At 47.6% G+C, this 25,260-nt stretch overlaps 1 protein-coding gene across 3 annotated transcripts in view; it reads right to left on the reverse strand.

The window, feature by feature from the left end:
• Positions 1-25,260, reverse strand: part of TROAP (trophinin associated protein) — a 155,209-nt gene that overhangs the window by 45,167 nt on the left and 84,782 nt on the right. For all 3 annotated transcript variants that reach the window (XM_069230622.1, XM_069230620.1, XM_069230621.1), the window contains exon 12: positions 13,115-13,249. In XM_069230622.1, the coding sequence (XP_069086723.1) occupies positions 13,115-13,249 (135 nt within the window). The remainder of the gene's footprint in view (positions 1-13,114; positions 13,250-25,260) is intronic.

The raw sequence follows: 25,260 nt of genomic DNA on the forward strand, positions 1-25,260 counted from the left end.
GGGGCGTGGCTCAGCGGGCGGAGCTTACAGGTGCTTTATGAAGGGAGAACCTTCTACTCTGTGTCTCCAGGAGAGGAAGATAGAACCAGCGCGTCACAGTCAGATACAGATTACGCTCCAGTACATCATCAGTTCACCTCCAGGAAGGATTCTAGATCTTTTCTGATATGGGATCTCTGAGCACACAGCCGTGCTTTATCTTTGCCAAGCCCAAGAGTTAGGGTGGCTTGTCCTTTCCAGAAGCTGAGCTTTAACTGCGGCACCTGCTACGTTTATATTGTACACTAGGGGTACGTGATGGGCCACGGGGTAAACGTCTCCAGCAACCTTGTGTGCCTTTGGCAATGTTATTGTTACTAGTGCGTCTTTGTGGAGATGTCCTCGTGCTTCTGCGCATCAACAACGCACCACGTGAATCGGCAGTAAACGCAGTGGGGTCGTTTTGGAAAGCTGTCCATCATCCTGGTAAAAGGCGGGAATTCCTTTACCTACTTCGAGGGTGGACGGGGCGTGGCTCAGCGGGCGGAGCTTACAGGTGCTTTATGAAGAGAGAACCTTCTACTCTGTGTCTCCAGGAGAGGAAGATAGAACCCGCGCGTCACAGTCAGATACAGATTACGCTCCAGTACGTCATCAGTTCACCTCAAGGAAGGATTCTAGATCTTTTTCTGCTATGGGATCTCTGAGCGCACAGCCGTGCTTTATCTTTGCCAAGCCCAAGAGTTAGGGTGGCTTGTCCTTTCCAGAAGCTGAGCTTCAACTGCGGCACCTGCTATGTTTATATTGTACACTAGGGGTACGTGATGGGCCACGGGGTAAACGTCTCCAGCAACCTTGTGTGCCTTTGGCAATGTTATTGTTACTAGTGCGTCTTTGTGGAGATGTCCTCGTGCTTCTGCGCATCAACAACGCACCACGTGAATCGGCGGTAAACGCAGTGGGGTCGTTTTGGAAAGCTGTCCATCATCGTGGTAAAAGGTGGGAATTCCTTTACCTACTTCGAGGGTGGACGGGCGTGGCTCAGCGGGCGGAGCTTACAGGTGCTTTATAAAGGGCGAACCTTCTTCTCTGTGTCTCCAGGAGAGGAAGATAGAACCCGCGCGTCACAGTCAGATACAGATTACGCTCCAGTACATCATCAGTTCACCTCCAGGAAGGATTCTAGATCTTTTTCTGCTATGGGATCTCTGAGCGCACAGCCTTGCTTTATCTTTGCCAAGCCCAAGAGTTAGGGTGGCTTGTCCTTTCCAGAAGCTGAGCTTCAACTGCGGCACCTGCTACGTTTATATTTGGAAGTGCTTCCTTTGAGGTTTAGTTTCTGTAAAATGAGCATTGTGGCCTACCCAACCGGAGTATTTTCTACGAGTATGTCAGTAAGCGTTACCTAGCATGTTTTATACGCCCCGTTTATATTGTACACTAAGGGTACGTGATGGGCCACTGGGTAAACGTCTCCAGCAACCTTGTGTGCCTTTGGCAATGTGATTGTTACTAGTGCGTCTTTGTGGATATGTCCTTGTGCTTCTGAGCATCAACAACGCACCACCGAAATCGGCGGTAAACGCATTGGGGTCGTTTTTGAAAGCTGTCCATCATCCTGGTAAAAGGCGAGAATTCCTTTACCTACTTCGAGGGTGGTCGGGGCGTGGCCATAGTCCAATTGACTATGTAATCTCCAGTCAGGGGGTGGTCCAGGATCTCCATAAAGCAGCAATTCACTGTATCAGCCATTCAGATCATGCACCAGTAGATGTGATACTAAATTGGAATGGGATCAGGACGAAGACCACGAGGTGGTACTTCACCTCAAACCTCGATATGAGATAAGTTATCAAGAGATGACTTACGCTGCACCATTAGGGAATATTTCTTGCTTAACAACCCTGAAGACACCAATCTGAGCATTACATGGGATGCATTTAAAGCAGTGCTCTGAGGCAAATGTATCTCCCTGATGGCAGCACTGAACAAACAGAGGAAAAAGGAACACCTCTCAGTAGAGGCAGAACTACTCACTGCTGAAGAAGCGCACAAAGCACACCTAACCCTACCCCTCCAAGAGGTAACCTTAACGCTATATACTCAAACGGAGCTGAACTTACGTTGCTACATTTACACAGAACATCTTGCAAGCAAGGGAATAAAGTTTGTTCGCACTTAGCCAGACAGCTAAGGGGGAAATGGGAAAGAGAATATATAGGGATATATGACAACCCACCAATGAACTGACCAGTTAAGATGTGGCGAAGGCAAACATATTTGGGAAGTTTTATCAAGATCTTTACAGAGCGGCACCCTCCACTGATTTCACCCAAATAGAGTACTTAGGAAATATTACTCTTCCCAAGATCATGGTGGCACACAATGAACGATTGAGGGCACCCACTGAAAAGAATGAGGTACAGATGGCAATTAACTCCCTCAAACCTCACAAGTCACTGGGGCCAGACGGCCTGACAATACTATTTTATAAGACCTTTAGCTCGGAGCTGACGCCACACCTGACCACCCTATTCAACTACATAGGCACTTCAGGTGCTACCACAAACACATTTATGTCATTCCCAAGCCAGTGAAGGACCTTCATGGCAATAGCTCTTATAGACCCATAGCCCCTTTGAACCTGGATTCAAAGTTTTCTGTGAAGATACTAACATCTTGACTAGAAGACTTGCTTCCTGATTCATAGGGTGATACATCTAATCGAAAACTCTCATGAGAAAAAGATCCCGGCCATTTTGTTGAGCCTTGATGGCGAAAAGGCATTCAACCGGGTACATTGGGACTTTATGACCCATGCTCTTAGGGTTTATGGATTTAGAGAACAATTCATCGGGATGATTAAGGCCAATTATGCAGCGCCCCTCTCCAGAGTTTTGGTGAACTGCACCAGTTCTAAACCTTTCTCTTTGACGAGGGGGATGAGACAGGGATGTCTTCTGTTCCCATTGTTGTTTGTACTCACTGTAGAACCTTTAGCAGCGGATATTCAGGTATTACCCACCATTCATGGAATCACCTTTGGGACAACAGAGCAAAAGATCTCGCTATTCGCTGACGATGTTCTCTTGACACTGACCAAGTGTGCCTCGATCTCCTCCTTTCAAGAGGAACTTCAACTTTTCGAAGCAGTGGCGGGCTTCAAAATTTACCTCTCAAAGTCTTAAATGATGAATCAGACGATGCCCCTACCAGAGATGTAAATGCTTGCAGCCTCTGCACCCTTTCAGTGGGCAAAGAAAGAAACAGCATTCCTAGGTATTAAAATCACACCAAACATAGCAGATTTCTTTAGGGTAAATTATCCCCGCTGCTGACCTGCATAAAAGCGGACTTCAAACGATGCGCTCTGTCCAATCTCACATGGTTGGGGAGGATCAATGCCATAAAAATTACACTTCTGCCCAAGATACTCTACTTATTTCAAAGCCTCCCAATAGACATTGACCGCACATTTTTCTTGACTCTGCGCACCCTTATTGTACACTTTATCTGGCAAGCAAGGCGAGTCAGATTATTTTATAAAATGTTAAGAATGCCAAAGAAAAACAGGGGCTTGGGTCTACCAGATTTCCAGTTCTATTACAAAGCTGCCTTGCTAAGAATTGTTATGGAATGGTCCCTCAGAGAATCTGATAACCACTGGCTACACATGGACCAGGCCATGGTGGGGAGGGTTTTATGGGACTTTCTATGGAAGCCAAAGGCAGACCGCCCCTACAATGCATATCTTAGTACACCAATAAAAACTACTCTAAAGGTCTGGGACAAAGTGATGTAAACAAAGAGTTGGACAAAACTTTCCTTCACTGCAAACACCGCTAAATTACAACCAGGCATTCCCCCCCCCCAGCCCTTCGGCCAGGGCCATTTGATGTATGGAGGGAAGGAGGCTGTCTCACGTTAGCAGATTTTTTCCACCATAACAACATACTAAAATTTGAAAATTGCAAAAGAAAATTGGTATCCCAAGCAGGCAAATCTACCACTACACACAGCTGCAGCAATGGGCACTTAAACCAGCGAACCAACTTGTAGCCACGCAGGACTTAACATAATTTGAACAATTTGTCTGCCGGGCAGGCCCCCCTAGGGGGACTATTACTCGCCTTTATGCCCTACTATCTACTACAGAGGGCATGACACAACCCCGTCATCTTACCTTCTGGGGGCATTTATTGGGGGGGAAGACATCCTTGACACACAATGGGATGGATTGTATTGAGACTTACAAAAATGTAATAGGTCCATGGCCTTGAGAGAAGCCCACTATAAAACCCAGTATGACTGGTACCTTTACCCTGCCAAATTGAACAAGATATTCCCAGCTACATCTGACCTTTGCTGCAGACGGTGTGGACTACAGGGCGATTTTAGCCAGATATGGTGGGACTGTACCACGATTCGCCCTTTTTGGAATTAAATTTTAGCTCACATTAAAGATACACTGGGGTACCCCATTCATAATAGAATGAGCTGCATCCTCTTGGGACTAAGAGATGAGTCCCCAGCATCAAACGCTTGGTTGCTGCTAAAATGGAGATAGCGGCAGCCTGGAAAAAGAAAGAAAGAAGCTCCAGATTACTCAATGGCGTGCTCGCCTTTGGAGTTCACCAATGGACCCCACTTCATGGTCACATATTCAGCCCTTGCTGTGTCATACTCCGGATTTTGACTATTCTTGTCTCCCAAGATGCATATTATGTTTGAAGATGTTATTTGTTGTATGTCCTTTTTTTCTTTGCTATTATCACTTTCTGAAAATGGTTGGAAAATTCAATATGTGACAATGGGGATGAGAATATCTGTCTTGTTAAACACTGTATACTTTTATAGCAGACGTAATGCCTGTACTCAACTTCAAACTAATAAAAATAAGTTTGACACAACAACAAAAAAATAAGACAACAGCTTCATTAACGTGAAATGTCTCTCTTTAAAAGAGAAAAAGCAATAAAAGAAATGTCTCAATCTCACTGGCATGCAGCCATTGCAAGACAAAAACAATAACAGTAACTTTAAGGCAGCCCTTTGACCACCTCCGTCCCCAAATACCCCACACCAATGTGTTACCAAACTAACCATTGCCCTCTTCAGTTCTTTTTTCTTGCTATTGGCTCTAACAGTTTTCTTGTACATTAACTGATTTTTCACAGAAAACATCATTACATTCATATGAAAACATATTGTGTTGTATAATGAGGCTACTAAAAAGTAGGACCGGTTGTGTCACACCATTTATTCTTTAGAAACATTCACTTGTGGATGTTAAGCTTGCTCACGGTTGATAGTGTTTTTTACTGGGAAAGTCACAGTTTCATTTTCTTGCTCTGGTTTCTGTACGGAGAAAGCTTGTTGTTTCTGCAAAGTAATGCATGAAGCTAGAACTTTAAGCCATTGTTGGGTTGGGGATTTTCAATAACTTTCTGGGGCGTTTCTGGTTGGCACCATTTAGGAATTAGCACAGCAAGAGGATGTGGAAAAGGTCTGCCCTTACCTATGCCCTCCTGACCCTATTAAAGAAGAATGTTCATGAAAATCTTCCCTGTAAGGATCTGTTTGTGGCCTGTAGTGCTGTAGATTCACATGTGCATACTCCTGCAATTTAGTGTTAGACTTGCGTTGCTGTCAGTTTTTTTTTTTGAAGAAGTCTTTCGAGTCACAAGGTTTGGTGATTCCGGCCAAGATTGCTAATGCGCATGGGCATCGGCTCCATTGTTAGGATTGTTTTTTCATCCAAATGGAGAGGACATAGATGGAGCAGAAAGACAGAGAAAAGATGACCTCCAGGAAGGACAGTGGATGCATATGAATCTACAGCACTACATAACTTGAACAGATGCTTACAGGGCAACATTTTGCGTTTGTGGCATGAGTAGCTGTAGATACGCATGCTGTCCTTAGACTGTAAAACAGTCCTCCTGTATGGGGTGGCTTAGCCTGAGGATTTTGCACACAACTGAAAGAGCGTACATAAGTCAGCCTAGCCAACTCTAGCTTGATCGCGAGCTAAAACATCTACACCATAATGTTTAGTGAATGTGTGCAGAGTGGACCAGGTAGCTACTTTACAGATTTTAGCTATAGGGGTATTGCCTTGGAAAGACAGAAGCCCTCCTTTTTTACGTGGTGTGTGTTGGGTGTTTAAGACAGGCAAAGGTCTTTTAGCTTTGGGGTAACAGATGTGTGTACATTTGACTCTCCAGCGTGCTAGATTTAGAGCGAAGACGGCCTTTATGTAGTTTTGATCAAGAAACAAAGAGCTGTTTTGGAAAGGCTTAATCCTACCAATACACTAGTGCTCTTTGATATCCAGAGTATGAACAGCTTGTTCCGCTGCAGACTCTGGCTGTGGGGAGAACACTGGTAGTTCTATTGTTTAATTTAGGTAAAAGGTAGATAACACCATAAGAATGAACTTGGGGTTTGTCTCGAGGACTATCTTGTCTGAGTGGTCTTGGAAGACGGGTTTTTCGAGGTTGAGAACTTGTAGCTCACTGACACCTCTGAAGGAAGTGATGGTTACTAGTAAAACTACCTTCCAAGACAAACTGTAATTGGCACAAGTGTAGAGGCTCAAAGGGAGGTACTCACAGTGGCTGCTTTTGTAGATGGACTTTGTGCGGGTGGAGATTCATCCACATCTGAGTCCTCCTTCTCCTCCAACTCCGATATCGGACCCTCTGCGTTTGGATCATCCAGCTGCTGCTCAACCTCAGAACAGATCAGGGGTGTCTTCCATTTGGTGGTGCGATGTCGATTCTGACATGATGAAGATGGCACCTTAGAGTCTTTTTGTTTCTGAAGGCGAGCCATGAAGAGCAGGCGGTCTCTTTGTGTTCGGAAACAGAGGCTGCCCACCTGATGTAGGTCTGTCCTCAAGTACTGCTCTTAATACTTCAGGAAGTATCTGAATGGAATATGAGTATTCTACCACGGAACAGAAGCAGAGGCGACCCGGTGTTTAGAGCAGACATTAGATACACTGCTTATTCAACGTACAAGTCAGAGGTAACCAAATGGGCCTTGCGAGAATATAAAAACGTGGCGTTGACCCAGAGCTCGAAGGAACATATCTGAACCCGATGGCAAAGAAAAAACAATCGAGCCAGTGCCAAAGTGCATTGCCAGTCATGGGTGAAGTCACTATGGGTCTGATTACAACTTTGGAGGAGGTGTTAATCCATCCCAAAAGTGACGGATATACCACCAGCCGTATTACAAGTCCATTATATCCTATGGAACTCGTAATACGACTGGTGGTATATCCGTCACATTTGGGACGGATTAACACCTCATCCAAAGTTGTAATCAGGCCCTATATCTTGTGACTCAAAAGAGTTCTTCAAAGAAAAACAACTTGAACACGTCCATGCCTAACACTGGATGACGGGAGCATGCACAGTATGTGTATCTATAAATAACACACACACAAAAAAGAAAAAAAAAGAAAAAAGATCACCACTAGGTAGTTCTAGTTACGACCATGTTTCCATAGAAAAGGCGTTTTTTGATTTGCCTATATCTTTAGAATTGTTTGACGAATCTTCACAAAATTTTCCCAGAAAATGTTTGCCGGTGATTCTTGTTGTGCACAGCAAGTTTTGGGGTGGTCCGTCAAGCGGGGGTGGAGGAAATGGAGAGGTGTCAAAAAAGTTTAATTTCCTATGTTAATTCCCAAAGGACATTTAGACACAACTACATCCCGAACCACTGGAAGGAATTGCACCGAATTTGGCAGAAAGCTAGCTTTCGGTACTCAGATTACATTTTCACTTATTTGGTGTAAATCCGTTCAGTAGTTTTGGAGATAGTAAAGGGAAAATGTGTCTATCTGGGGCCGCATATCCTGCACAACGATTTGCAAAAAAAGACGCGCTCGAGCAGGGAAATGCACAGCTCTGACTGGCTGCCAACACTTCAAACCAGGAAATGTCGGTAGCCATCTTGGAACTCTGCTTCATCTAAGCCCCACTAAAAATGTCAACTGCTTTGTCCCAGGGTACCCACCACCGGGAAATAGCTGTCTCCTGTGGCTTGGCTGCAGCTTTGATAGCTACTGCCAAGTCACAGAAAACACTCTGCTCACAGCAAGGGAGAGCTGTCAAACACCTCTCCCTCTCTGTAAGCAGAGGTTTCCAGTGTCTCCCTGCCTGCAAAGATGCAGGCAGGAAGACAGAGAGGGAGACGATTTAGCAGCTCCCTCTCAGTAAGAGCATGCTGGCTCCCGCAGGAGGCTGGAAGCCTATGGTCCCAAACATTGAGACTTGGTGCCCTGAGGGGGCACCCAGGTCACATGCCCGGGCACCAGGGGATAGGTCCCTGGGGCTGAGTTTGGCCCTAGGGAAGAGGTCCACACTGCTTTCCTACCCCCAAAAAATAAGGCAGGGCTCGGGGAAATGTGTCCCTGGGGCCAACATCAGCCTTGGGAGGGGGGGCCGCGCAGTCCCCCTCCCCCAGAAAAAAAAAAAAAAAGGAAAAATAAATTAGGCCAGCCTTGGGAGATGGGGTCCCCGGGACCGAGATCAACATGTTGGTGGGGTGATTTTAATGCACCCGTTTTCATTACAGGTCACTATAAGTCACTCCTATGGTAGGTCCTCTAAGCCCAGAGGGCAGAGTGCAGGTACCTGTGTGAGGGCAACCCTGCACTAGCAGAGGTGCCCCCACAAACTCCAGATTCATTTTTCTGGACTTTTTGAGTGCAGGGACGCAATTTTACGCGTGTACCGGACATAGGTCACTACCAATGTCCAGCTACATAATGGTGACTCCGAACCTGGGCATGTTTGGTATCAAACATGTCGGAATCATATCCCAATACTGTTTCAAGTATGAATCCATGGCACTCTGGGGGCTCCTCAGAGGACTCCCTGCATTGCTACCACCAGTCTTACAGGGTTTCGTGGGCAGCCCAGCTGCCGCCACCCTTCAGACAGGTTTCTGTCCTCCTGCTGCGTCATCTGATCAGGCCCGGAAAGTCAGAACAAAGGATTTCCTTTGGAAGAGGGAGGTTACACCCTCTCCCTTTGGAAATAGGTGTGACTTGCTTGGGAGGGGTAATCTCCCCAAGCCACTGGTTTGCTTTGAAGGGCACATTTAGTGCACAAGAAGAAGGAATCTCCCTTGGAGTGAAGGAGTCACTCTCCCTGCAAACGCAGGCACCTAAAACAAGTGACAACTGGTTGCGTGGATTCCCTCTCCTGCTGAGCAGCGTGGATCCTGTATCACGGGTGGTGGTCCAGAGTAGCACTCTTGCTCCTCTCTGCCAGCTGTCCAACTTTAATGGAGGTAAGCCTTTGCCTTCCTATGCAGGACAGTACCCCGTGCACCGCGTCTCTTGCAACTACCAAGGCTTGTTTCCATCTCCGCCAAGGACTCTTTAGGCAATATGTAGCTTCAGCTCCCAGCACTGCATCCTGCAAAGCACAGCCTCCTGTGTGGTTTTCCTGCAGCATGGGATCCTCTTTTGTAGTGCTGCGTGGGCTTTTTCGACTCTGAGGGTCCCCTTAGACTCCCCCTCCTGGGTTGAGTCCTCCTGGGACTTTCTGGTCCCCAGCAGCACCTCTTTTCCACTAACCTTAAGTTTGCCTTTGCCAATGCTTGTTGGTGGAATTCCTGCACCGACTCCATCTACATTCATCAGGAACTCTTCTCCGGTTCCAGGGCTGCAGTGCTGACCTGTTCTTCATCACCGTCGACCAACTCCTGCATCCACAGCTGAATGGGTAGTACCCTCCTACTCCTCCTGGATTCTACTGGGACTCTTGGACTTGGTCCCCTCTTTCCACACGTCTTCTTTCTTTAGGAATCCACCTCTGGTTTTCTTGCAGTCTTCTCTGGGTGTTGTCTTATTTTCTTTTTCCTCCTTTTGGGTGGTTTAGGGAAAATCCAACGTTTTACTCCTGCATTCCTGGTCGCTGGGGGGGGGGGGGGGGGGGGGGGAGGGTACTGTGTTACTTACCTTTGCGGTTTTCTAGTTCCCCTCTACACATTTTACTTACCTAGAGGGGGTGGGGGTGGGGGGTACCTTGTTCGCATTCCATTTTTTTTGCATGTGGTTTGTGCTCCCCCCGGGGTCACTATTGGTTACTACTATTTGCACTGTTTTCTAATCTTTTCTATGCCTGTTTCCGATTGCTAGTGTATATATTTAGTGTATTAGTTACCTCCTAAGGGTGGGGTACCTACCTAGTATTTTGTGGTTTTTGATCCAAAAATAAAGTACCTTTATTGTTGTACAACTGAGTGTTTTCTTTAATGTGTGCAAGTGCTGTGTGACTACAGTGGTATTGTATGAGCTTTGCATCTCTCCTAGATAAGCCTTGGATGCTCATCCACAGCTACCTTTAGAGAGCCTGGCTCTTAGACACTGCCTACACGTCACTGAGAGGGGATACCTAGACCTGGTACAAGGTGTAAATACCATAGGTGCACACCACACACCAGGCCAGCTTCCTACACAGGAGGACTTGTCACTCTGCAGGGTGACCACCTATCAGAGGCAGTCACTTAAGTCAGTCACCTGTCCTGACCAACTAAATGCTCCCAGGGGCCTCTGCACATCTTGTTTTCAAGATGGCCAAGTTAAGTGGCCACCTGAAGGAACTCTGGGCACCACCTCTGGGGTGTTGATGGACAGGGAAGAGGTCACTCCCCTTTCCTTTGTGTGCATTCGCTCCAGAGCAGGGACCAGAAGTCCCTGGACTGGTGCAAACCGGATTATGCAAGGAGGGCATCAAACGTGCCCTTCAAAGCAAGCAGTGGCATGAGGAGGCTACGCCTCCCCAGCAGCCATGTAACATCTATTTCCAAGAGAGAAGAAGGTGTTGCCTCCCTCTCTCACAGGGAATCCTTTGTTCAGCCTTCCCCTGCTTGGGCTGGTCAAGCAGCAGAAGGGCAGAAACCTGTTTGTGGGGTGTCAGCAGCGTGGGCTGCCTACAAATCCTGGAAGACTGGCAGGAGCAGTACTGGAGGGTCCTCTAAGGAATACCCAGAGTGCATGGAATCATGCCACAAATACAATACTGACATTAGTATTGGGGTATGATTCCGACATGTTTGATAGTAAACATGCCTAGGTTTGGAGTTACCATTATGTAGCTGGAACACAGTGACCTGTGGCAGGTACACCAGTAAAATGGCTTCTTTGCACTTACAAAGTCCAGTGCATTGAACATGAAGTTCGTAGGGGCATCTCTGCTCATGCAGGTGTGCCCTCACACACAATCACTTGCACCCCACCCTATGGGCTAGGAGAGCCTACCACAGGAGTGATTTACAGAGACCTGGTGCAGTGACCAGCAGCGAAAGGGTGCATGCACCTTTTCACGCAGGCTGCAATGGCAGGCCTGCAGGCATAGTTTGCATGGGTTCCTATTGGTGGCATAATACATGCTGCAGCCCATGGGGGACCCGCCAATTGTGGGATGTAAAGGGTACCAAAACAACCTAATTTGGAGGAGAGAGCACAATCACTGAGGTCCTGGTTAGCAGGATCCCAGTGAAGACAGTCTAAACACACTGATAAAAAGGCAAAATGTGGAGGTAACCATGCCAAGAAGAGTGACTTTCCTACACCTGGGACTAAACAAACAACAGATACAGGGGTGCCCTGTGGTGCACCTAGGACTGACGGCCGGGCCCCAGGGGATTGGGCACCTGGGGCGAAATCGGCCAGTGGTAGGGGTTGCTGCATGGTTCCCCGTGTAACCCTCCCCCCCCCCCCCCCCCCACACACCGAAGCAAAAAAATTTATAGTCCAGGCCATTTTGGTCTAGATATTCATTTCACGGAAATTAAACCTCAACAGGAAGCACTTACAAATATAAACATAGCAGGTGCCCCAGTTGAAGCACCACTTCTGGAAAAGACAAATTATACTTACTCCTGGGCCTGGCAAAGGCAAACCAAGTGTGTTTACGCTGCAATTCTATATTGAAAAACTATCTGAAATCCTTTGTGGAGGCGAATGCATCGTTCATCTTCTGGAGCACAATCTGACACTCTCACAGCCAGTCTCACACCTATTATCACACCCAGGGAGACAAGCGCTGTGGAAAAGTTTTGCTGTGCACGGCCAAAGGCCAGTCCTGACGGCAAAACCCCGGCGTGCATGGCCAGAGCCTGTGCGCTTCGTGGTTGGATTAAGGTATAGTAATGAAAATTATTTTAAATTAAAAAAGAAAGAAATTCCCTGAAAAAAAACAAAGGTTACAGGGACATTATAGTTAGGAAACAGAATTTAGAAAACCCCAGAAAGTCACTTTAAAAAACAAAAAACAAAGGTTACAGGGACGTTACAGTTAGCTTGTGGATTTACCCACACAAAACCACAGAAATTCAGCAGTCATAGAGTTATTTTAAGTAACTATAACTTGCGGCCTAAGGTAACTATAACTTCAGCCCGCGCCATGCACTGCTAATTACCTCAGATATTACAGCACTAATAACTTCTGAATTTCTATGGTTTTGTGCGAGTAAATAATGTCCCTGTAACCTTTGTTTTTTTTAAAGTGAATTTATACGTTTTTTGTAATTCTAGTTCCTAACATCACACACACACACACACACACACACAGGACCCAAAGTATGACAGCATGGAGTGGGTTCTTTAATCAAGTTTTATATTTAACATGGTAAGGCTCAGCACAAAGATGTGGTGTGACTCAACCTCAACAAGACGTTTCAGCTTGAGTTTTTGGGGTTGTAATTTGGCTAGAGATGATCCTATCACATTTTTTTAATGCCCATCTTAATTTTCACTTTCCTACTTTACGTAACTATAAAGAACTATTCTTAATACAAATGATACCCCTGCCTCATTATTAACTTATTGCACAATACTGACTGTATCATGCTGAATCTATTTGTTTTACCCACACTCCCATACCACCATCTAAAGAAAGCACAGACTGCTCAACGTTGCTTCTTCCCCCGGACAGTTAGGTCCTGCAAACAAGTGCTTCCATTACTCCCGGTTGGATGACAACAAGAAGAACACTCTCTCTAAAGGGAAGCCCGTTCTGGAAGAAAAGGACCCTCAATCAGCCATCCCTTACCCTGCAGTGACTACTTAAACTCTCGTGGGCTGACACCTGTGGACTCAGTTTACCTCCTGGGTGGTGGGTACGAGGTTGCTCGCTGCTGCTGCCTCAGCGTTCTGTAGCTTGTTAGCTGCTTCCAAGGCCAGAGCTTGAGGTGTTTTTGGAAAAATCAGATGGCGTTTCTTCTGGAGAGATCTGAAATGCTAAATGTAAACATGCATACAAAAGGTCATGTCTTTTCACATTATGAGAACATGGGAGAAAAGTAGCACTATGCATATTTAAAGCAGTCAATAGGAATTAGCGTATAGCAGCCACTCAAAAACAAAAAACTACATATCGGCAATTCCCACACCTCTGTACCAATAGTGCATAGTCACACCAGTGACTATGCACCATTGGTACAGAAGATTCACATTTCTGAATCAAAACGTGTTACCTGATAGAAACGCACAAAAGGCAAACGCAGGGTAGTTTCACAAATGTTTACACAGTAGTACACAAGCTGGAGGTGTCCACAATGGGTAAGGTTTTGATTGGTGTCCGGGAGGGGAAAACAGCCGGCCAGAGCCATGCAGGCAGTAGCACGCGCGCGTTACCGCGCTTGCCCTGAACCACACGTGCCTGAACTACACAAATGCGTGGTTAAGGCACCATGCATTTACGTGTTTCAGGCACACAGAACGAACAGCCGGAAGAGGAACGCGGCAGGCAGTAAGTGGGGCTGCTTGGGGTGGGATGATTTTTAAGGACAGGGTGAGGCAGGTTTTGGAGTTCGGGGCGGGGGAGAATTGGGGTCGTTTTTAGGGTAGGGTAGGTTTTAGGGTTCAGGGTGGAAGCAGGGGGTCGCAGTCCTTTTTAGGACAGGATGGAGCACGTTTTAGGACTTTAGGTTTTAGGGCGGAAGGTCAGGGTAGTTTTTAGGACAGAGAAGGGTAGCTTTTAAGGTTTGGGGTGGGCGGGGTAGTGTTTAGGACAGGGTGGGGGTGGGTGGTCAGGGTAGTTTTTAAGGACAGGGCGGGGTAGGTTTTAGGACAGGGCGGTGTAGCTGTTAGGGTGGGTGGTTTGGGTAGTTTATAGGGCAGGGTAGGTTTTTAGGATAGGGTAGGTTTTCGGGTTTAGGGCGGGGACGAGGGGGCCAGGAGGCTGTATCACACAACCACGCATGGTGTTAACCAAATATAACTTTACTAAGAATGCTTTTACAATGAAATTTGTGGTAAAGGCATGCGAGGTCAAGACAAGGTTGTGGTTCCGACCACGTTGTTAAGCCATGTGTGGTTCTGTCATACAACCATTTGGAAGGAGCCCATAGGGATGTTGCACTGGGGTTCAATTTCAGTCGCCCACTTTGACCCTATGCACTCGGCTGGTAGCACATTTATTTGTGAAAATCTTGCGATGCTTCTACGGTGGGTTCATGCTTCGAGCACCCCATATCTGCTGTTGCCTGTTCATCCATAATGCACATTTCCATTCTGCTTAACTGGTTGCTTTGTACATACCCAGTGCTTTAAATGGGGCGGTACTCACTGGTGTTCTCCTTTTGGCGTTCTCCTTTTGAGTACCGGAACTTCTCCTTGCGCTAGGAGAGTACCGGTCAGTCGCAGCTCCTCCATTAGGGTGGAGGAGCATAACCCCGCGGCTAGCAGCAGCCGCTGCAAATCCTTTAAAAAACGAAACTATAATAAACCATGTTTATTAGAATTTAGTTTGTTAATGGGGCGGGGCATTGGGGATGACGAGACGAGGGGAGTGCACTGTGCAATCTGCTCACTGCGCATGTATGTTTGGCCGCCATCTCGGGTTAGCCAAACCTACATGCGCAGTAGGCTCTCTCCACCCCTGCAACACAGTTGCCAGCTGGAGAGAGCATGCACAGGCTCCCAGTCTGGAAGTTTTCCCTTTCCCCCGTGCCTGTTTTGAGTGGATTCCTGCTCCACGATTGCGGGCACGGCTTGCGATTGTGGAGCAGGAATCTACCCACTAGACACCAGGGATTGTTTTATGTTTATTTTGGGGCGTGACCCCTTGAGCAAGGGTCGCTCCCCTCGGGGCATAAGTATATCTGTGTTTGCCCCCCCGACAGATTGGCCATTTTTTTAGGCCCATTTGCCCCGAAGGGGAGGGGGGGCAGAAGCCACCAAGACGCCAGGGAATTTTCTGTTTTGTTCCCCTTTGTTTTTTTTGTGCTGAGGTCACCCCCTTTGGCAAGGATCGCCACCCCAAAGGGGGCACAGAACTGTTGGCCATTTCTGCCCCGCTGGGGGAAGATCGTCCTATTTTATTAGGCCCATCTGCCCCCAAGGGGGCAGAATCTACTTAGGCACCAGGAATCTTGCGTGTGTGTGTGTGTGTGTGTTTTGTGCTGGGAGGCGGCCCCTTTGGCAAAAGGGGCACATTATTGATGGTCATTTCTGTCCCCCCGAGGGCAAATCGGCCTACCTTTTTTTAAGGCCCGTCTGCCCCCAGGACGCCGAGGTTTTTTTTTTTTTTTGTTCTCCTTTGTTTTTTTGTGCTGGGGGTGTCCCCAAGGGAGCACATTACTGATGGCCATTTCTGCCCCCTTGGGGGCAAATCAACCTATTTTTTTTTTAGGCTCACCTGCCCCCAAGGGGGCCAGAATCCACTCAGGCACCAGGGATCATGTGTGTGTTGGGGGGGCGGCCCTTTTGGCGAGGGTCGCACTCCCCCCCCCCCCCCCAAGGGGGCACATTATTGATGACCATTTCTGTCCCCTTGGGAGCAGATCGGCCTATTTATTTAGGCTGATCTGCCCCCAAGGGGGGCAGAATCCACGTAGGCACCAGGGACATGGCGCGTGCGTGCTTCTGTGTGTGTTTCTTTTTTGGGGGGGTTGGCCCTTTTGCCAAGGGTCGCCCCCCAAAGGGGGTACATTAATGATGGCCATTTCTGCCCCCTTTGGAGGCAGATCGGACTATTTTTTTTTAGGCCCATTTGTCCTCAAGGTGGGCAGAATCCTCTTAGGCACTGGGGAAAATTTGTAAATTCTTGATGGCAGGGTGGTTGTCAACTGGCAAAGTATTTGTATTTGTGATTATAACAGTTTATTTCTTCTTTTTGACAAAGTTTTGCTGTGGATCCTTGAGGTTTTGGCAGTAGCTGACCTGCGGTTTGCATAGTTGCATGTTTTACGTAAGTAAAAGCAATTTACTCCAAAGGAGTATTGATGACATGCATGAATTATATGTTTGTAGGTGGTGTACTAAATGCAGAATTGTGTGTGAAATTTTCCTTAGATTTGTGCACAATGATGTTTGTGTTGTCTTATGTCTAATTTGCTTTTCTTTTTTTCTTTTTAGTGGGATATTGTAAGGAAATGCCTCCTTGGCATGGTTACCCTCTGACTTTTTGCCTTTGCTGATGCCAAGTTATGATTTGAATGTGTGCTGAGGCCTCCTAACCAGGCCCCAGCACCAGTGTTCTTTCCCTAAAACTGTACCTTTCTTTTCACAATTGGCACACTCTGGCATCCAGGTAAGTCCCTTGTAACTGGTACCCCTGGTACCAAGGGCCCTGATGCCAGGGAAGATCTCTAAGGGCTGCAGCATGTCATATGCTGTAGGAAGTTGGCTCTGTATGTGCTATTTCAAAGTAAGGAATAGCATGCACAGAGTCCAAGGGTTCCCCTTAGAGGTAAAATAGTGGTAAAAAGAGATAATACTAATGCTCTATTTTGTGGTAGTGTGGTCGAGCAGTAGGCTTATCCAAGGAGTAGTGTTAAGCATTTGTTGTACATACACATAGATAATAAATGAGGTACACACACTCAGAGACAAATCCAGCCAATAGGTTTTGTTATAGAAAAATATATTTTCTTAGTTTATTTTAAGAACCACAGGTTCAAATTTAACATGTAATATCTTGTTTGAAAGGTATTGCAGGTAAGTACATTAGGAACTTTGAATCATTTCAATTGCATGTATACTTTTCAAGTTATTCACAAATAGCTATTTTAAAAGTGGACACAGTGCAATTTTCACAGTTCCTGGGGGAGGTAAGTTTTTGTTAGTTTTACCAGGTAAGTATGACACTTACAGGGTTCAGTTCTTGGTCCAAGGTAGCCCACCGTTGGGGGTTCAGAGCAACCCCAAAGTTACCACACCAGCAGCTCAGGGCCGGTCAGGTGCAGAGTTCAAAGTGGTGCCCAAAACGCATAGGCTTCAATGGAGAGAAGGGGGTGCCCCGGTTCCAGTCTGCCAGCAGGTAAGTACCCGCGTCTTCGGAGGGCAGACCAGGGGGGTTTTGTAGGGCACCGGGGGGGACACAAGCTCACACAGAAATTTCACCCTCAGCGGCGCGGGGGCGGCCGGGTGCAGTGTTAGAACAAGCGTCGGGTTCGCAATGGAAGTCAATGAGAGATCCAGGGATCTCTTCAGCGCTGCAGGCAGGCAAGGGGGGGCTTCCTCGGGGAAACCTCCACTTGGACAAGGGAGAGGGACTCCTGGGGGTCACGTCTGCAGTGAAAGTCCGGTCCTTCAGGTCCTGGGGGCTGCGGGTGCAGGGTCTTTTCCAGGCGTCGGGACTTAGGTTTCAGAGAGTCGCGGTCAGGGGAAGCCTCGGGATTCCCTCTGCAGGCGGCGCTGTGGGGGCTCAGGGGGGACAGGTTTTGGTACTCACAGTCGTAGAGTAGTCCGGGGGTCCTCCCTGAGGTGTTGGTTCTCCACCAGCCGAGTCGGGGTCGCCGGGTGCAGTGTTGCAAGTCTCACGCTTCTTGCGGGGAGATTGCAGGGTTCTTTAAAGCTGCTCCTTTGGATAAAGTTGCAGTCTTTTTGGAGCAGGTCCGCTGTCCTCGGGAGTTTCTTGTCGTCGTCGAAGCAGGGCAGTCCTCAGAGGAGTCAGAGGTCGCTGGTCCCTTTGGAAGGCGTCGCTGGAGCAGAGTTCTTTGGAAGGCAGGAGACAGGCCGGTGAGTTTCTGGAGCCAAGGCAGTGGTTGTCTTCTGGTCTTCCTCTGCAGGGGTTTTCAGCTAGGCAGTCCTTCTTGTTGTTGTTGCAGGAATCTAATTTTCTAGGGTTCAGGGTAGCCCTTAAATACTAAATTTAAGGGCGTGTTTAGGTCTGGGGGCTTAGTAGCCAATGGCTACTAGCCCTGAGGGTGGGTACACCCTCTTTGTGCCTCCTCCCAAGGGGAGGGGGTCACAATCCTAACCCTATTAGGGGAATCCTCTATCTGCAAGATGGAGGATTTCTAAAAGTTAGAGTCACCTCAGCTCAGGACACCTTAGGGGCTGTCCTGACTGGTCAGTGACTCCTCCTTGTTGCTTTCTTTGTTCCCTCCAGCCTTGCCGCCAAAAGTGGGGGCCGTGGCCGGAGGGGGCGGGCAACTCCACTAAGCTGGAGTGCCCTGCTGGGCTGTGACAAAGGGGTGAGCCTTTGAGGCTCACCGCCAGGTGTTACAGCTCCTGCCTGGGGGAGGTGTTAGCATCTCCACCCAGTGCAGGCTTTGTTACTGGCCTCAGAGTGACAAAGGCACTCTCCCCATGGGGCCAGCAACATGTCTCTAGTGTGGCAGGCTGCTGGAGCTAGTCAGCCTACACAGATAGTCGGTTAAGTTTCAGGGGGCACCTCTAAGGTGCCCTCTGTGGTGTATTTTACAATAAAATGTACACTGGCATCAGTGTGCATTTATTGTGCTGAGAAGTTTGATACCAAACTAACCAGTTTTCAGTGTAGCCATTATGGTGCTGTGGAGTTCGTGTTTGACAAACTCCCAGACCATATACTCTTATGGCTACCCTGCACTTACAATGTCTAAGGTTTTGTTTAGACACTGTAGGGGTACCATGCTCACGCACTGGTACCCTCACCTATGGTATAGTGCACCCTGCCTTAGGGCTGTAAGGCCTGCTAGAGGGGTGACTGACCTATACTTGCATAGGCAGTGAGAGGCTGGCATGGCACCCTGAGGGGAGTGCCATGTCGACTTACTCGTTTTGTTCTCACTAGCACACACAAGCTGACAAGCAGTGTGTCTGTGCTGAGTGAGAGGTCTCCAGGGTGGCATAAGACATGCTGCAGCCCTTAGAGACCTTCCTTGGCATCAGGGCCCTTGGTACTAGAAGTACCAGTTACAAGGGACTTATCTGGATGCCAGGGTCTGCCAATTGTGGATACAAAAGTACAGGTTAGGGAAAGAACACTGGTGCTGGGGCCTGGTTAGCAGGCCTCAGCACACTTCCAATTGTAAACATAGCATCAGCAAAGGCAAAAAGTCAGGGGGCAACCATGCCAAGGAGGCATTTCCTTACACAACCCCCCCCCAAACGAAAGAGGATGAGACTAACCTTTCCCAAGAGAGTCTTCATTTTCTAAGTGGAAGAACCTGGAAAGGCCATCTGCATTGGCATGGGCAGTCCCAGGTCTGTGTTCCACTATAAAGTCCATTCCCTGTAGGGAGATGGACCACCTCAACAGTTTAGGATTTTCACCTTTCATTTGCATCAGCCATTTGAGAGGTCTGTGGTCAGTTTGAACTAGGAAGTGAGTCCCAAAGAGGTATGGTCTCAGCTTCTTCAGGGACCAAACCACAGCAAAGGCCTCCCTCTCAATGGCACTCCAACGCTGCTCCCTGGGGAGTAACCTCCTGCTAATGAAAGCAACAGGCTGGTCAAGGCCATCATCATTTGTCTGGGACAAAACTGCCCCTATCCCATGTTCAGAGGCATCTGTCTGCACAATGAACTGCTTAGAATAATCTGGAGCTTTTAGAACTGGTGCTGAGCACATTGCTTGTTTCAGGGTGTCAAAGGCCTGTTGGCATTCTACAGTCCAGTTCACTTTCTTGGGCATTTTCTTGGAGGTGAGTTCAGTGAGGGCTGTCACAATGGATCCATATCCCTTCACAAACCTCCTGTAATACCCAGTAAAGCCAAGGAATGCCCTGACTTGAGTCTGGGTTTTTGGAGCTACCCAGTCCAGAATAGTCTGGATCTTGGGTTGGAGTGGCTGAACTTGGCCTCCACCTACAAGGTGGCCCAAGTAAACCACAGTTCCCTGCCCTATCTGGCATTTGGATGCCTTGATAGAGAGGCCTGCAGATTGCAGAGCCTTCAAAACCTTCTTCAGGTGGACCAGGTGATCCTGCCAGGTGGAGCTAAAGACAGCAATATCATCAAGATAAGCTGTGCTAAAGGACTCCAAACCAGCAAGGACTTGATTCACCAACCTTTGGAAGGTGGCAGGGGCATTCTTTAAACCAAAGGGCATAACAGTAAACTGATAATGCCCATCAGGTGTGGAGAATGCTGTTTTCTCTTTTGCTCCAGGTACCATTTTTATTTGCCAGTACCCTGCTGTCAAGTCAAAGGTACTTAAGAATTTGGCAGCACCTAATTTGTCTATGAGCTCATCAGCTCTAAGAATTGGATGGGCGTCTGTCTTGGTGACAGAGTTGAGCCCTCTGTAGTCCACACAAAACCTCATCTCTTTCTTTCCATCTTTGGTGTGAGGTTTGGGGACTAAGACCACTGGGCTAGCCCAGGGGCTGTCAGAGCGCTCAATTACTCCCAATTCCAGCATCTTGTGGACTTCCACCTTGATGCTTTCCTTAACATGGTCAGACTGTCTAAAAATTTTGTTTTTGACAGGCATGCTGTCTCCTGTGTCCACATCATGGGTACACAGGTGTGTCTGACCAGGGGTTAGGGAGAAGAGTTCAGGAAACTGTTGTAGGATTCTCCTACAATCAGCTTGCTGTTGGCCAGAGAGGGTGTCTGAGTAGATCACTCCATCTACTGAGCCATCTTTTGGGTCTGATGACAGAAGATCAGGGAGAGGTTCACTCTCTGCCTCCTGATCCTCATCCGTTACCATCAACAGATTTACATCAGCCCTGTCATGGAAGAGCTTAAGGCGGTTCACATGGATCACCCTCTTGGGGCTCCTGCTTGTGCCCAGGTCCACCAGGTAGGTGACCTGACTCTTCCTTTCTAGCACTGGGTAAGGGCCACTCCATTTGTCCTGGAGTGCCCTGGGAGCCACAGGCTCCAGAACCCAGACTTTCTGCCCTGGTTGGAACTCAACCAGTGCAGCCTTTTGGTCATACCAAAACTTCTGGAGCTGTTGGCTGGCCTCAAGGTTTTTGGTTGCCTTTTCCATGTACTCTGCCATTCTAGAGCGAAGGCCAAGTACATAGTCCACTATGTCTTGTTTAGGCTCATGAAGAGGTCTCTCCCAGCCTTCTTTAACAAGAGCAAGTGGTCCCCTTACAGGGTGACCAAACAGAAGTTCAAAGGGTGAGAATCCTACTCCCTTCTGTGGCACCTCTCTGTAAGCAAAAAGCAGACATGGCAAGAGGACATCCCATCTCCTTTTGAGTTTTTCTGGGAGCCCCATGATCATGCCTTTTAATGTCTTGTTGAATCTCTCAACTAAGCCATTAGTTTGTGGATGGTATGGTGTAGTGAATTTGTAAGTCACTCCACACTCATTCCACATGTGTTTTAGGTATGCTGACATGAAGTTGGTACCTCGGTCAGACACCACCTCCTTAGGGAAACCCACTCTGGTAAAGATACCAATGAGGGCCTTGGCTACTGCAGGGGCAGTAGTCGACCTAAGGGGAATAGCTTCAGGATACCTAGTAGCATGATCCACTACTACTAGGATGTACATATTTCCTGAGGCTGTGGGAGGTTCCAGTGGACCAACTATGTCCACACCCACTCTTTCAAAGGGGACCCCCACCACTGGAAGTGGAATGAGGGGGGCCTTTGGGTGCCCACCTGTCTTACCACTGGATTGACAGGTGGGGCAGGAGAGGCAAAAATCCTTAACCTTCTGGGACATATTGGGCCAGTAGAAGTGGTTGACTAACCTCTCCCACGTCTTGGTTTGTCCCAAATGCCCAGCAAGGGGAATATCATGGGCTAAGGTCAGAATAAACTCTCTGAACGACTGAGGCACTACCACTCTCCTAGTGGCACCAGGTTTGGGGTCTCTGGCCTCAGTGTACAGGAGTCCATCTTCCCAATAGACCCTATGTGTTCCATTTTTCTTGCCCTTGGACTCTTCAGCAGCTTGCTGCCTAAGGCCTTCAAGAGAGGGACAGGTTTCTTGTCCCTTACACAGCTCTTCCCTTGAGGGTCCCCCTGGGCCTAAGAGCTCAACCTGATAAGGTTCAAGCTCTAAAGGCTCAGTTCCCTCAGAGGGCAGAACTTCTTCCTGAGAAGAGAGGTTCTCTTTTTCTGACTGTGTTGCAGTTGGTTTCCCAACTGACTTTCCTTTTCTCTTGGTAGGCTGGGCCATTTTTCCAGACTCCAGCTCTACTTTTTCACCCTGTGCCTTGCATTGTGCTCTTGTTTTTACACACACCTGTTCAGGGATACCCAGCATGGCTGCATGGGTTTTTAGTTCTACCTCAGCCCATGCTGAGGACTCCAGGTCATTTCCAAGCAGACAGTCTACTGGGATGTTTGAGGAGACCACCACCTGTTTCAGGCCATTGACCCCTCCCCATTCTAAAGTTACCATTGCCATGGGATGTGCTTTAGTCTGATTGTCAGCGTTGGTGACTGTATAAGTTTTTCCAGTCAGGTATTGGCCAGGGGAAACCAGTTTCTCTGTCACCATGGTGACACTGGCACCTGTATCCCTCAGGCCCTCTACACTTGTCCCATTAATAAAGAGCTGCTGCCTGTATTTTTGCATGTTAGGCGGCCAGGCAGCTAGTGTGGCTAAATCCACCCCACCCTCAGAGACTAGAGTAGCTTCAGTGTGGACCCTGATTTGCTCTGGGCACACTGTTGATCCCACTTGGAGACTAGCCATTCCAGTGTTACCTGGATTGGAGTTTGGAGTGGAACTTTTCTTGGGACAGGCCTTGTCTCCAGTTTGGTGTCCAGACTGACTACAGTTTCGACACCAGGCCTTTTTGGGATCAAAGTTTTTACCCTTGTACCCAGGATTGTTTTGTGAAGAGGCTCTGGGCCCACCCTCCTGTGCAGGTTTTTGGGGGCCTGTAGAAGACTCTTTACTATTTTTATTTTTGGCTGTCTCACCACCTTTCCCCTGGGGAGGTTTTGTGACCCCTTTCTTTTGGTCACCCCCTGTGGAAGTTTTGGACACCCTAGTCTTGACCCAATGGTCCGCCTTCTTTCCCAATTCTTGGGGAGAAATTGGTCCTAGGTCTACCAGATGCTGATGCAGTTTATCATTGAAACAATTACTTAACAGGTGTTCTTTCACAAATAAATTGTACAGCCCATCATAATTACTTACACCACTGCCTTGAATCCAACCATCTAGTGTTTTTACTGAGTAGTCTACAAAGTCAACCCAGGTCTGGCTCGAGGATTTTTGAGCCCCCCTGAATCTAATCCTATACTCCTCAGTGGAGAATCCAAAGCCCTCAATCAGGGTACCCTTCATGAGGTCATAAGATTCTGCATCTTTTCCAGAGAGTGTGAGGAGTCTATCCCTACACTTTCCTGTGAACATTTCCCAAAGGAGAGCACCCCAGTGAGATCTGTTCACTTTTCTGGTTACACAAGCCCTCTCAAAAGCTGTGAACCATTTGGTGATGTCATCACCATCTTCATATTTAGTTACAATCCCTTTAGGGATTTTCAACATGTCAGGAGAATCTCTGACCCTATTTATGTTGCTGCCACCATTGATGGGTCCTAGGCCCATCTCTTGTCTTTCCCTCTCTATGGCTAGGATCGGTCTTTCCAAAGCCAATCTTTTGGCCATCCTGGCTAACTGGATGTCCTCTTCACTGGGGTTATCCTCAGTGATTTCAGAGTTGTTGGTCCCTCCTGTGAGGGAACCAGCATCTCTGACTATTATTTGTGGAGTCAGGGCTTGAGAAGCCCTGCTCTCCCTAAGTAGGACTGGAGGGGGGGAATTTCCCTCCAAGTCACTATCTTCATCCTCTGAGTTGCCATCCTCAGAGGGGTTGGCCTTTTCAAACTCTGCCAAAAGCTCCTGGAGCTGTACTTTGGTAGGTTTGGGGCCCATTGCTATTTTCTTTAGTTTACAGAGTGACCTTAGCTCTCTCATCTGTAGATGGAGGTAAGGTGTGGTGTCGAGTTCCACCACAGCCACATCTGTGCTAGACATTTTGCTTCTAAAAGTTGGAATACTTTTTAAGAATCTAAAACTGGTTCTAGAATCTAATTCAAACTTTTACAAACTTTTAAACTCTAAAAGAAATGCTAAACAGGATCTAACACAAGGCCCTAGCAGGTCTTTTGAGAATTTAGAAAACTTTTCAAATTGCAAAAATCAATTTCTAATGACAATTTTGGAATTTGTCGTGTGATCAGGTATTGGCTGAGTAGTCCAGCAAATGCAAAGTCTTGTACCCCACCGCTGATCCACCAATGTAGGAAGTTGGCTCTGTATGTGCTATTTCAAAGTAAGGAATAGCATGCACAGAGTCCAAGGGTTCCCCTTAGAGGTAAAATAGTGGTAAAAAGAGATAATACTAATGCTCTATTTTGTGGTAGTGTGGTCGAGCAGTAGGCTTATCCAAGGAGTAGTGTTAAGCATTTGTTGTACATACACATAGACAATAAATGAGGTACACACACTCGGAGACAAATCCAGCCAATAGGTTTTGTTATAGAAAAATATCTTTTCTTAGTTTATTTTAAGAACCACAGGTTCAAATTTAACAAGTAATATCTTGTTTGAAAGGTATTGCAGGTAAGTACATTAGGAACTTTGAATCATTTCAATTGCATGTATACTTTTCAAGTTATTCACAAATAGCTATTTTAAAAGTGGACACAGTGCAATTTTCACAGTTCCTGGGGGAGGTAAGTTTTGGTTAGTTTTACCAGGTAAGTATGACACTTACAGGGTTCAGTTCTTGGTCCAAGGTAGCCCACCGTTGGGGGTTCAGAGCAACCCCAAAGTTACCACACCAGCAGCTCAGGGCCGGTCAGGTGCAGAGTTCAAAGTGGTGCCCAAAACGCATAGGCTTCAATGGAGAGAAGGGGGTGCCCCGGTTCCAGTCTGCCAGCAGGTAAGTACCCGCGTCTTCGGAGGGCAGACCAGGGGGGTTTTGTAGGGCACCGGGGGGGACACAAGCTCACACAGAAATTTCACCCTCAGCGGCGCGGGGGCGGCCGGGTGCAGTGTTAGAACAAGCGTCGGGTTCGCAATGGAAGTCAATGAGAGATCAAGGGATCTCTTCAGCGCTGCAGGCAGGCAAGGGGGGGCTTCCTCGGGGAAACCTCCACTTGGA

Source organism: Pleurodeles waltl, chromosome 4_2, assembly GCF_031143425.1.
Source record: "Pleurodeles waltl isolate 20211129_DDA chromosome 4_2, aPleWal1.hap1.20221129, whole genome shotgun sequence".
In the NCBI taxonomy this organism is placed as follows: Eukaryota; Metazoa; Chordata; class Amphibia; order Caudata; family Salamandridae; genus Pleurodeles; species Pleurodeles waltl.